Source organism: Acanthochromis polyacanthus, chromosome 14, assembly GCF_021347895.1.
Source record: "Acanthochromis polyacanthus isolate Apoly-LR-REF ecotype Palm Island chromosome 14, KAUST_Apoly_ChrSc, whole genome shotgun sequence".
In the NCBI taxonomy this organism is placed as follows: Eukaryota; Metazoa; Chordata; class Actinopteri; family Pomacentridae; genus Acanthochromis; species Acanthochromis polyacanthus.
In genome coordinates, this window is record NC_067126.1 from 32303448 (window position 1) to 32316868 (window position 13421).

At 39.8% G+C, this 13421-nt stretch overlaps 1 protein-coding gene across 4 annotated transcripts in view; it reads left to right on the plus strand.

The window, feature by feature from the left end:
• The window catches only part of osbpl6 (oxysterol binding protein-like 6), a 55195-nt gene extending 41977 nt beyond the window's left edge, over nt 1-13218 (plus strand). For all 4 annotated transcript variants that reach the window (XM_022211310.2, XM_022211311.2, XM_051959051.1 and 1 more), the window contains 7 exons: nt 251-314; nt 532-610; nt 3351-3495; nt 6053-6197; nt 6328-6454; nt 6681-6803; nt 9942-13218. In XM_022211310.2, the coding sequence (XP_022067002.1) occupies nt 251-314; nt 532-610; nt 3351-3495; nt 6053-6197; nt 6328-6454; nt 6681-6803; nt 9942-10053 (795 nt within the window). In that variant the 3' untranslated portion in view covers nt 10054-13218. The remainder of the gene's footprint in view (nt 1-250; nt 315-531; nt 611-3350; nt 3496-6052; nt 6198-6327; nt 6455-6680; nt 6804-9941) is intronic.
• The last annotated feature ends 203 nt before the right edge of the window (nt 13219-13421 follow it).

The window sequence follows — 13421 nt, forward strand, 5'->3', positions numbered from 1 at the left end:
CTTTTTGATAATTCAAGCAATTGTTTTGTCTCGAAAAAATGTCAGTGAGAACTTGCCACTGTTACATTATTAGAATTTCTTGGAGCCCAAAGTGACATTTAAATGTCTTTTTTTTTTTAACGAGCAGCCTAAAACCTGAAAGAATTTCTCTTTGTCAAATCTGTCTGTCTGTCTGTCTGTCTGTCGTATATAATGTGTGATTTGAACAACAACAGCTGTCAGACTGTTTCTATTTGATCTTTTCTCAAAGGTGAGCCACCATCCTCCCATCTCTGCCTGCCACTGTGAGTCTAAGAACTTCACCTTCTGGCAAGGTAGGCTACCTGCCTAATTAGTGAGCGATTTCCCTCATGGGAGCATACAGCTTAGCATATATGAGCCAGTAGGATTCAATTAGCCTCTTTTAATAACCAGCGGAATTTTCAGAGAGCAAAAACAGATTTTGTTGCCTGTAATATGAGACAAAAGAAGAAAATAACAGTAAATTATGTGACTTATATCTGATGTTTTTTAATGTGTTTTGCTTTTTAGATGTGAGATGGAAAAACAAATTCTGGGGAAAATCGATGGAGATTTTACCAATTGGAACTGTAAATCTCATGATTCCCAGGTAACTTCCACCCGCATGCTCTGAACACTGATTTAAACCCGAAGCCACAGATTTCATTCCGGCGCTCACAGCGTTAAATTATCTCTGCTGGTGTGTCGTCCTGATGCTGCGTTCGTGTCACGGGGGTTATCTTAATTACCAGCTTTGCCGCTTTTAATTGCATTCATGTCAACATCCGCGTTATTACAACTGGAATCTGTATTTTCTGAAAAACATGGAAGACTCAGTTATTAAATCAACTAGCACTAACAACAAATTATTTTAGCAGTGTCGTGACACTTCTTAATAGCACGCAAGCACACCAAAACTAAATACAGATGCCAACAAGTCTGTCACTCAGGATAATTGAAGTAAAACTTTTTTGTTTTACACTGAATGTTTACACAGCATATCACAAAATTTCTGTGTTTCTCTGTTAATTAACAATGTGGAAATATAAAGCACATTTTACAATCTTCTTTGCTTCTATATAGAGTTTCAGAACAGAAATAACTGAGTTATACATTTTGTCTGCTTATTAATGTCCCTGTCTGGGCATTAATTTTACCCCTAAAGCCTCATCTCTGCAAATAAAATGCACATATTGAGAAGTGTTTTCTCCATGAAAATAATCCCTTTAATGCTGTAAAATGGATTAGATGTAACTCTACACCACTGCTTCTTTTACAATAGACAGATCTGTGAAGTTCTCGCCTTTCTCTCTTCATTCAGCAGCACACCAGCTCACCTACACCTCAGCTCACACACTGTAAAACTACTCCACACTAAACAATGGCAGGTTGTAGTATTGGAGTAATTCAGTCATACATGAACAAATCAGAAACCAATTTTATAGAAAAATAATGATCCAGAGATTCCCATCCTAAGAGTTAATAGAATTGGTTCTTTAGGTTTGCTACATGTCCATGAGACTTATCATTACACTGCAGTTTTAGGGTGGAAATGCTCGGCCACTAGCCTAGCTGCGCTAGACAACCCACGGCAACGAATTTAATTCTCTGCCAGGGTGGGTCGAGTTACCCTCCATAAGGCTCGAGGCTGGATGCTCCTAAAACTGGCCGGACCAATCACCATGAAGTGTAGAGTCAGAAGGCGGGCGTAACTAAGTGACGACAGAGGCGTGACGATTCTGACAGAAACAACCGGAAACAACTAGCCTAGCCGCGCTAGACAACACACGGCAACAAATTTAATTCTCTGCCAGGGTCGACAACAAAAACGACAACAGTCGTTGAGCTCCATTAGCACTGACTCTGAATAATCTTTCTGTTAACATGTCTGTAATATACTTGAGCTTCACCCATTGACTGTATAAATAAGGCTTCACCGAACTACCGCATCCTCTGATTTCTGGCGCTCTAGGAGCCTATTCGTTGCGCTGATTGGTTGTATACCTACCCAATTACTGCAGAGGGATTTGATAGACAACCTTTTAGCCCGCCTCCCTCCCTGTCGAGCGTGCCTAGACCCTTGTGCCTTCAGAAACAAGGGTCGAGCGTGGCTAGGCTACTCGGCCACGGCTTTGACTTCTTATTTACTCATCATGTGTCTTCTAACCTTTAACTTTCTAAATACTGGTTGAGGCAATAGTTTTCAAAGGGAGGTTGTCTTTTAAAAAAATGCCAAAATTATACCAAACACAGAAACTGTAAAAACATACAAAATTTGAATTAGATGAAATTAAAATTAGAATACCTTATCAAAATCAATTTATTATTCATGTCTTATGTTCAAGTTTTCCAAAAATGAACAGTTAGCTCTGAACAGATTATGTGAAAAAACAAAAAATCTAGTGGTCCTTGGTGTAACTGTAAAGTTATTAATAACTGGGATGAACTGCAGGCTGTGTTTACATGAAAGTTTAAATAAAAATGTTTAAAAAGTAACTATCTCTAGTATTCAGTCACCATTTTTAATATTGATGACACTGAATACTGCACAGTTTGATTCCAGGTTTTATCAGTTATTTTTGTAGATAAATTATCAGGCAATTTCAGCTTCAGTTTTTTCTTTTTATCTTATTTTTAATGTTTTATGTTATTAATATTGTGCCATGCTACAAAACATTTTTGAGTTCTCTCTACTTCTATCCATGGTTGTATTGTTTCCATAGAGGTTCAGGACTTTATATTGTGGTGAAAAGTACAATCTACAGTGAGTTAAAATGTGACAGGAGCAAAAAAAAAACCACATTTTAAAGACGAGCCAAATGTTCAGATATTCGTCATTAATTGGGACCAAATATTCGGAGCCCAGAAATTATTCAGACCAGCCCTAGAAAATATCTCATAGACATTTTAACAAGGCAAAGAACTCGATTTTCCCTGGAGGGTGTATTTAACAATCTGACATTTTTGCCTGTATTCTGGTGGGACTGATCTGTAAAACCTTGACATTTCCTCTTTACAATAAGTTTGTATTCCGTCATAATGTCCTTTAGTGATACACCAAGGTCTCGCATGCTGCCTCAGTCTGAATACAAATGTTAACGGGCTCATGTGGTTCAGAGGAACCTATAAGGAGTTCCAACCCACAAATAATGCCCTTGATCGGGAGGTTTGGGGAGGACCTATTTTTATCACACAAAATCATTTACACATGAATGCTGAAAATCTGAGGCTGTTTAATAAGCTGCCAAATCAAACTAGTTCACTGAGGTGTCACAGGGAACAGAACATAGCTGCGCATTCATTTCTCGCTTTTATCTTCTGGGCCTGTGTCTGTTTTTGTGCCTTTTTAGATTCGGAGATCACTATGAATGGAACAAAGTCACCACCTGCGTACACAACATCCTCAGCGGACGGCGGTGGATCGAACACTACGGGGAGATCACCATCAGAAACACAAAGAGCAGCGCTTGCCTCTGCAAACTTACCTTCGTCAAGGTAAAAATCAACCGGGTTATTCATGATAGCGGTCTTTAAATGTGATTTGAACATGAAGTCATATCATATCAACATTTTAATTTGCCGTTTGTGCACATAAACAGACAGTTTAGACACATAGCAATTCTTGTGTGGGGCTTTCTTGGAAGTTGAGTTAAAGAGCAGACAACACAACTGTCAAAAATAGATTTAAAAAAGACAAGAGTGATATAAAGGATGAATACAAAAAAAACAAGAACCAGATGCTGCAGCTGAGGTAAATGCTTCAAATGTCAGTTGTTGATAACACACACACACACACACACACACACACACACACACACACACACACACACACACACACACACACACACACACACACACACACACACACACACACACACACACACACACACACACACATACATACATATAAATATATAAATATATATACGCAGTCATCCTGAAATTATTCATATGTCTAGCAAATTTTGACTTAAAGTTACTTTTATTCAACCAGCAAGTTTTTTTTTTATATTGGAAGTGATACAGATGTTTCCCAAAAGATAATAAGATGATGTACAAGAGGCATCATTGTGGAAAAAATAATTTCTCAGCTTTTATTTACATTTAAAAGTAACTTTAAGTCAAAATTTCCTAGACATATGAATAATTTCATTCTTGACTATACATATATATATATATGTATACCTACGTACATATACATACACATACGGTATGTACACACGTGGACAAAATTGTTGGTACCCCTCAGTTAAAGAAGGAAAAACCCACAATTCTCACTGAAATCACTTGAAACTCACAAAAGTAACAATAAATAAAAATTTATTGAAAATTAAATAATCAAAAACAGCCATTACTTTTGAATTGTTGATTAACATAATTATTTAAAAAAACAAACTAATGAAACAGGCCTGGACAAAAATGATGGTACCTCTATAAAAGATTGAAAACTATTTGACCAGAGTGACATGATTAACTCAGGTGTGTCATTTAATTGACATCACAGGTGTTTCCAAACTCATAATCAGTCAGTCTGCCTATTTAAAGGGAGACAAGTAGTCACCCTGCTGTTTGGTGAAAAGGTGTGTACCACACTGAACATGGACAACAGAAAGCGAAGGAGAGAATTGTCCCAGGACATCCGAAAAAAAATTATAGACAAACATCTTAAAGGTAAAGGCTATAAGACCATCTCTAAACAGCTTGAAGTTCCTGTGACAACAGTGGCTCATATTATTCAGAAGTTCAAGACCCACGGGACAGTAGCCAACCTCCCTGGACGTGGCCGCAAGAGGAAAATTGATGACAAATTGAAGAGACGGATCGTTGGAATTGTATCCAAAGAGCCCAGAGCAACCTCCAAAGAAATTAAAGGTGAACTCCAAGGCCAAGGTACATCCGTGTCAGATCGCACCATTCGTCGTTGTTTGAGCCAAAGTGGACTTCATGGGAGACGACCAAGGAGGACACCACTGCTGAAAAAAACTCATAAAAAAGCGAGACTGGAATTTGCAAAAATGCATGTTGACAAGCCACAAAGCTTCTGGGAGAATGTCCTTTGGACAGATGAGACCAAACTGGAGCTTTTTGGTAAGGCACATCAACTCTATGTTCATAGACTCAAAAACCAAGCATACGAAGAAAAGAACACTGTCCCTACGGTGAAACATGGAGGAGGCTCAGTAATGTTTTGGGGCTGCTTTGCTGCATCTGGCACAGGGTGTCTTGAAAGTGTGCAAGGTACGATGAAATCTGAAGACTATCAAGGCATTCTGGAGAGAAATGTGCTGCCTAGTGTCAGAAAGCTTGGTCTCAGTCGCAGGTCATGGGTCTTCCAACAGGACAACGATCCAAAACACACAGCCAAAAACACCCAAGAATGGCTGAGAGAAAAGCGTTGGACTATTCTAAAGTGGCCTTCTATGAGCCCAGATCTGAATCCCATTGAACATATGTGGAAGGAGCTGAAACATGCCATTTGGAGAAGACACCCATCAAACCTGAGACAACTGGAGCTGTTTGCTCATGAGGAGTGGGCCAAAATACCTGTTGACAGCTGCAGAACGCTCATTGACAAATACAGAAATCGTTTAATTGCAGTGATTGCCTCAAAAGGTTGTGCAACAAAATATTAAGTTATGGGTACCATCATTTTTGTCCAGCCCTATTTCATTAGTTTGTTTTTTTAAATAATTATGTTAATCAACAATTCAAAAGTGATGGCTGATTTTGATTATTTAATTTTCAATAAATTTTTATTTATTGTTACTTTTGTGAGTTTCAAGTGATTTCAGTGAGAATTGTGGGTTTTTCCTTCTTTAACTGAGGGGTACCAACAATTTTGTCCACGTGTGTAGGGAGTGTGGAGGATATTGCACTTACATCACATATTATCACATATTGCACATAGGTGGGGTGAGGTAGTGAGGAATTATTGCACAGAAAATACTGTTTCCAGCATTCATCGCAATTCATAGCGAAGATTTTATGATTTGTGTGTTTTGTCTTTAATGTGTTCTACTCAAAACAATCACCAAAATTGTAAATTCTTCAGGGAAACTATTGGAGTTCAAATGTGAACGAGGTTCAAGGATTTGTGATGGACCAAGAAGGGAAAGTGATCCACAGGCTTTTTGGAAAGTGGCACGAGGGCCTTTACTGTGGTGTTCCACCTTCTGCCAAATGCGTCTGGAGGCCAGGTAGGTGTCAGTGATTCGCCCACACTCACTGCTAGACTTCACTTTAGACTTGCTGTATAAATACCATCAGTAGTCGCTCAAGGTGGAAGCGTTCTTGCTAAAAAGGGACTTTGCTGGTTTTCCTTTACAGGCTCCATGCCCACAGACTATGAGCTCTACTACGGTTTCACCAGATTTGCCATTGAACTGAATGAGCTTTGCCCCGAGTTGAAAGACGTCTTACCTCGTACAGATGCCAGATTCAGGCGAGATCAAAGGTACAGACTCACATCCTCACCTGCCACTATGAGACTTGCTCGCACTTTTCATTTCTGCTCCACCCCAGGAAAAAGTGTTGCAGATTTCCCACCAACAAGATGCAATTACAGTGAAGTCAGTCTGCTGATAATAGTGCTTCGGTTGAATTGTTCTGCATAATAATTGGAATGAATATGAGTTTTGTGATGCGTGTGCTGACTGATGCGTGTTGTTTGGCTCGTACAGGCATCTGGAGGAAGGGAACTTGGAGATGGCGTCCTCAGAGAAGCAGCGTATTGAGGACATGCAGAGGGCCAGGAGGAAGTGGAACGAGGAGAACAACATCAAACTGGAGCCACGTTTCTTCAAGTAAGGACTCAAAGAAGCAGCCAGATGTATTGAAACTCATGCAACCTGAACTTTTCTATACTTCAGCCCTGGTGACAGGATGTTTTAGGGTCGGGCATTTTTCGTTCATGTATCCTGTCCTGTAACCTAAAAGTCTGTCTCGTAAACATATCTCATGAACGTCTTGAGGGGTTTTATTTTTATTCAAATTTGACATGATCTTTCACTTGAGCTCAAGAATGAAGTGATTAGAACTTGTGATCAAAGTTGACTGAAGTTGACTGATTGGCAGAGGCAATTCTGCTTTTCATTTGTTCCACTTTCAGTTTTGTGTCCCAACTAAAAGTAAAAATTTAATGCCCTGATTGATTCAGATATTGCACTAGACATTTCTGAAAATTGTGAATGCATGCCTACATTTTTTAGGTGGACACGTGGCAAGACAGAACTACATCCGTAAAAATCCTTCAAATAAAAAGTTCAAAATTAGCTACATTTGCCATTAAATGCCTCACTGCATACTGAAGCAGCACATCAATGTTTCCAAATTGAACAGTGTCAGTAAAATGATGCAAATGGTTATTTAAATTATTTACATTCTTCATAAACAATCAATAAATCAGATTATTTCTTTTGTGATTTATTTATGACTATATAAATGTGAATCAAAACATGTCTCTTCATACAAACAACATAATACATATCTTATTGACAATATAATTATACATAATTAGCCTGTTACTCTATAATTCAATTCAATTTTATTTATATATCGCCAACTACAATTCAGTTTGTCTCAAGATGCTTTACAGAACACATATGCCTGAACCTCCAGAGCAAGCTCTAAGGTGACTCCCTTTTAACGGGAAGAAACCTTTAGCAGAACTCGGCTCATATGGGGGGACTCATCTGCCGTTGGCCAGCTGGATTGAGAGGGACAGAAGAGGTGAAAGAGGGAGAGATCTTGTCTCTAGGGCTGGACCCGAATATCCGAATATTCATTTGCTACGGCACTATCCAGATATTAATTTTGGTATCCGAATATCCCCCCCCCCCCCCCCCGCCGTCGGACGTCACCGGGCGGAAAGAATATGCAGCGTTACTGTCGTCCCTCCGCCTTCGGCCCACATCGGCTCATCTCGTCCTGTGATCACATAAACATATACACATATGTCTATAACATATACACATGTCGATGTGATCACCCCCTCCTCCCCCCAGACGAAAATATTCGGAGCTCGTCTCTTCCTTGCGTCTTCGGCCCATTTCGGCTCATCCCGCCGTGTTCTTCGGCTCATTTCGGCTCCTCCATTCGTGTTTGTAAACACCACCCGAATGGCCGGGTGGCTGCCGACTCTGAAGCCACGCTTCACTTCGTTGCATAAACACAAGACAAGATGCTGAAGACCGGTGTTTGGGAATTCTTCAGTTTAAGTAAAGACTAAACGAGGGCAAAATGTGGACCCGGGAGACCAGACAAACGGATCCGACTATTCGGGCCGTCTCCGCCGCCGCTGCCGCGTCGCCGCACAAACCAGACGAACGGATCCGAATATTCGGCCCGTCTCCGCCCCCAACAACAACCCACCCACACCCACCCCCCGGTCGGACGTTACAGGGCGGAACGAATATCCGGATATTCGTCTTTAATAGGGCCTGAATATTCGGAGGCCAGAAACCACTTTTCGGGCCAGCCCTACTTGTCTCATAGTAAAAGCTGACTGGATATATTAGTGTCAATAACCAAATGAGTGTCTAGCATGACTCTTAAACCCATAATAAAAACCCATTCTCACCATATAACCGGCATGACTACATTATGATCCAGGCGCTCCATGGCAGAACCAATTAGAGCTACTGTATAAATATGAGCTGTTGATTGTCAGACTGCTCTTCTCCCGCCTCTGACAACCTTAATGCACTGTGCAATATTATAGCAGCTGACAGACATCTGCTAAAATGTAGGCACAGACAGCAGATGTCAATGTACTCAGCTGGTGCAAACAGGTAGAAAATAAGTAAAATACCGTCGTCAATTGGTGCAGCGCTGAGACACGTAAAACACTGTGCCATACTTATAAAACGATACATTCTCATTAGTCTGCTTTGCAAATCTCTACTGTTTATTTGTATGCACATTCACAAACCAGCTTTCCTCTCCTCCCGACATTCATTGATGGATGTAGACACACTCTCGAGCGTTCATTTGCATATCAGTACTTCACCCACCAGTCCGTCGATGGAAACAACAGCAAACACTTAGCGCAATTTTACCGATTTCATCACAGGGTCTCGAGCGGCACTGCAGCTGTTGTTAAACACCAACAGGACCTGCAGCGATATCTCATCACTCTTCATGGGAGGTGATCGATGATTTGTAAAATTTGTACTGAAAAAGATGTTAATAAAAGAGTAAAGACTAAAGGGACACACTGAAGTAATCACCATTAAGCTCATAAATGCACATTTGCTTCAGGTTTCAGCTTCATCTCATTGCGTATTCTTGGCAGATACTGTTTTTATGAATGCAAGGTCAAGGTGTTGTTATTCTCTCCACAATCAATACTCTGCATACAGGGAAATGCAGCAGCTGTTGTTCAGTGCAACATAAGAAACAGTATCAAATACAGAAGACAGTAAAATGTATCGTCACACATGTACTGAAGGAGTCTCTTAATTGAAAACAGCAAAATGTTTCTATGGAAAAATTCACATAAGAAAATAATAATAATACCTGCAGCAATAAATACAGAAATTTATTTGAACGACATCTCACAGCTACAAGGCTACTGAAAGTGCTATACAAAAACTGCTGATTTTTTTCAGAAGAAGTGAAAATACCAAGAGGAATAATCCCATTAGCAGCATGGTATAAAGAGCCTGGCCCCATTAAGCTGACTGCGTACCACACTGTCTTTCTTCTCCATTTCAGCCCTCAGTTCAGACCATCAAACTGCATTTTTCTCCACCCGTAGCGTAAATGTTCAAACAACAGCTCAGGGTTGTGTTGTATGCAGACTCCAAGATTAATTTCTGTGTGGAGGTAAAGTTAAGGACTCAGACCTCAAACTTTCTCTCTGTGAGGGTAGAAAATATAAATGGTGTAAAGATAATTTCAGTTTTGCCGTTTACAACCATCGTGTTCGTCTCATCTTGCAGGAAAGTGGTTGATGCCAATCACAGGGAGAGGTGGGTCTCCAACAACACATACTGGGAGCTCCGCAAAAACCCCGGCTTCATCAACATGGAAACCACCGTGAGCCTGTGGTAGCACACGTGTCCGTCACCACAGAAGAAGAAGGCCATGACCTATGCACAATAAGGTGTTAGGAGCAACGATAGAACATCTGTGTGCATGGATACGAACGACTGCAGAGCTGAGGGACAGCCTGATGCCCAGCGACCCTGTTCGAGGCTCTGTGGCGCTGCCACTCGGTCATCCATCCATGGAAAAATCCTGTAGGATCACCTTCATCGTGCTTGTCGAAGCTGGGTTGTCAGGGCAACAATCTCACCACTCCTATGTAGATGTTTCCTCAGCTCTTTTGACTTCCGAGTATGTCCTTGCCTTAAAAAGACACCCATACGAGTCACACGATTAGTTGAAGCCATTTAATTTCTGACAGCAGTTTGGTTAGACTAGTCTTTGAAGTAGACCTTTTGATTACCTACGTGCATGTTTAGAGAGCAGCTTTCACCGGCATAACGCCGTATTTACTATATCATCAATTATTGTAGAAAAAAAGAGGTATTTTTATAAAATATCCTGGATTCAGAATTTAGTGAAAGAGAATTATGTGAGTTGGCAAATTTTATTTATTTTTGCCTTTTAATACTGTTGAATCTGTGAGATAGCAGTACTCTCTCCTGGGAAACAGCTCATTCAAAATTAATCTCGACCGCAGGAGGAAGTATTGGTTCCATAGATGGAATTTTTAATGAGTAATTTTCAAAGCGGAACTAAGCTGAAGCATGTGGTGGAAAGTGAAGTACCATTTACATGTGAATCCTGTCGGGGTGTTTTGGTGTATTGTAAATAGAGGGGCAACCCCAGCCTGAGCATTCCTCACCCTCCTCTGTCCCACCGTCTAATTTTAAACATGGTTACATGAGACCGACTCCTCTGAATCACACAGTTACATAAATAAATACATAACTCCCTCTTTATATAGTGGGCATGCCTTCAGCCTGTCCGCCTTTTTGAATGTGCTGCAGATAAATATGTTCGTTTCAATGAAAAAAATAGACTCTCAAACATTTATCTGAATCACTGGTTGAAGAAAAAAAGCCACAGGAGGTTGTAGAGATTGTTAAACCGACCGTGACACTTGGCCTATAAAAACAGACTTTATTCAGTAGTGAAATATGAATCAAAAAGTCACATATTTCCATTACAAGAGCAATCCAAGATTTCTGACCTCTGCCAAGGGAAGATGATACGAAGTTGGAAAATCTAAATCCGAAGCCAGAATCCAGATCCTTAACCAGATCAACACAAAATTTGAATGGAGTCTTCCCTGGGCCAAGATCCACCTCTGTTGAAAATTTCATGAAGATCCGACAAGTAGTTTCTGAGAAATCCTGTCCACAGACACGCACACAGACAGACAAATAAATAAACGGACCCGATTGCATAACTTCCTTGGCGGAGGTAACAAGATCAAACACTCATCAGTTGTACAAGTATAGAACTGCAGGATGCGGTTATTTTAATCAGAAAAAATATTTAATTAGTCAATTTTTGCCAAAAGTAGTGAGCGAGTTAGACCAGTTTACCAAAGCCTAAAGAGAATTAGTTGAATTTACACTCACTTGTTCTGATAGACATGCCAAAATTATCATTTAGAATGATATAAAACAACAGAAAAAAAATACCCTTGTTTGTGAAACTAGTACCAGCAAATGTTTGGTATATTTCCTCATAAATTATCCACATTGATAATCACACAGAAAAATCATGAATGCACTGTTTTTTGATTAATTATTCAATTATGAAATTAATTATCTCAGCATTCCACAACTCAGATGGTGGCGAGTTCATTATGAACCACCAGAGACACCTACAGGTCGACATGTAAAATGCAAGAAGTCATCCTTATCAAGAAGAGATTTTGCTTTTGGATCTTTTCGATGTTTAAACCAAACAACAGTTGCAGTGTATTAGAATTAAATTTGAAATTTTAATGTGTCTGATTCCTCAGAGAATTTACTGCTATGTCGTGGGCTTCTGCAAAGCACCACTCACTTATTTGAAGTTTGTATATTTATTGCAAAGCAGATTAGCTTTAATGTTTTAACTAGTAGCCCCCTTTTTTGTTTTTTAGTAAAACAATGAACTGTACTTGGGGCCTTTGAAAGCAACCCCAACCCACTCAAGTAGTCACACACTGTCTGTGGGCACATTTCAGTTGATCCTTGTTCAGGACTGCAGGCTGAGGACACTGGAGGAGGAAAAGAGCGAATATAAATATGTAGAGTGAAAACTGTGTGAAGCAAATCCATCGTGTGTGCACTGTTCACATGGTACTGTAGATTAAAAACCAAAAAAGTAGTACTGCTTTGCATCCATGTACTTTAAAAAAAAAAAATCTACTTGTGTGCATATCATTTTTATTTTTCCCTGACTCACAGAACTCAATGCTACAACTTACTGTCAGCGTCAGTTTCACTTGCTGTGCCTTAATGCATTTATTAATGCCTCACAAACACACAACTGATGAGAATCCCATGCCAAGAAGAAGGTATGCCATTAACAAGTCAAACTCCACTCATTCTCCACACTCCACCTGCCTACAGATGATTAAACACACTGACAAACAGCATCGAGGATTTAACTAGCGGATGGAATATTTTAAGGGAGATTTCTGTGACATTAGAAGAGTAGAAGAGTTTTATCTGTCTGTAAAATGCTTGCAGTGTTTCAACATGTTCTGCACTGCTCTGCTACTCCAACATGTAACCAAGACATTTTGGTGATCACTATAAATACAGCACATTTAGAAGAAGGGGCACTACTGCAAAAATTTCCCCCCTCCTACATCAGTGACTAAATCACAGCAGTTGTGTGCAGAGGTAGGGGCAGTGCTTTGCATAGCGTTTGGTATCATAGAGTCAGAACGTAGTGGATAAAAATAAAAAAAAAGAAAACCTCAAGCTTTCTTCATCCATCATTCTACCTGCATGTCTAGACAACTTAGCTTGCCAATGAATGTTGCAGATGCCTTACAAAAAATGGGTTTTCTTTTCTCAATTGGACACATGTTTTCTGTTCGTTTTGTTTTGGACTGACACGCATCATGAAGCACTATGTCAGCTCAAAAATCGATTTCCTAATGGGTACCTTCTAAAGTGCAATTTTAACAAAGTACATATCTTTCAATGAACACTGTACACTGCTGCTACATAGTGCTTGTTCTAATAAAACTGCAAAACTCAACCGAGGAGGAGTGTGTGGTTTATATGGGAGAAAAACTTCAATTACTGTTGTCAGTTATTTGAACTATAAAATGTAAGAAAACGAGAGGCCATCCTAGTTTTCCAGAGTCACTGTAGTCAAATAACCGTCCTCATGTATAACAGATTCTATTTGCAATGATATAAAACTGGAAAAAAAAAGCATAGAATTTAAGTGAAAAGGTA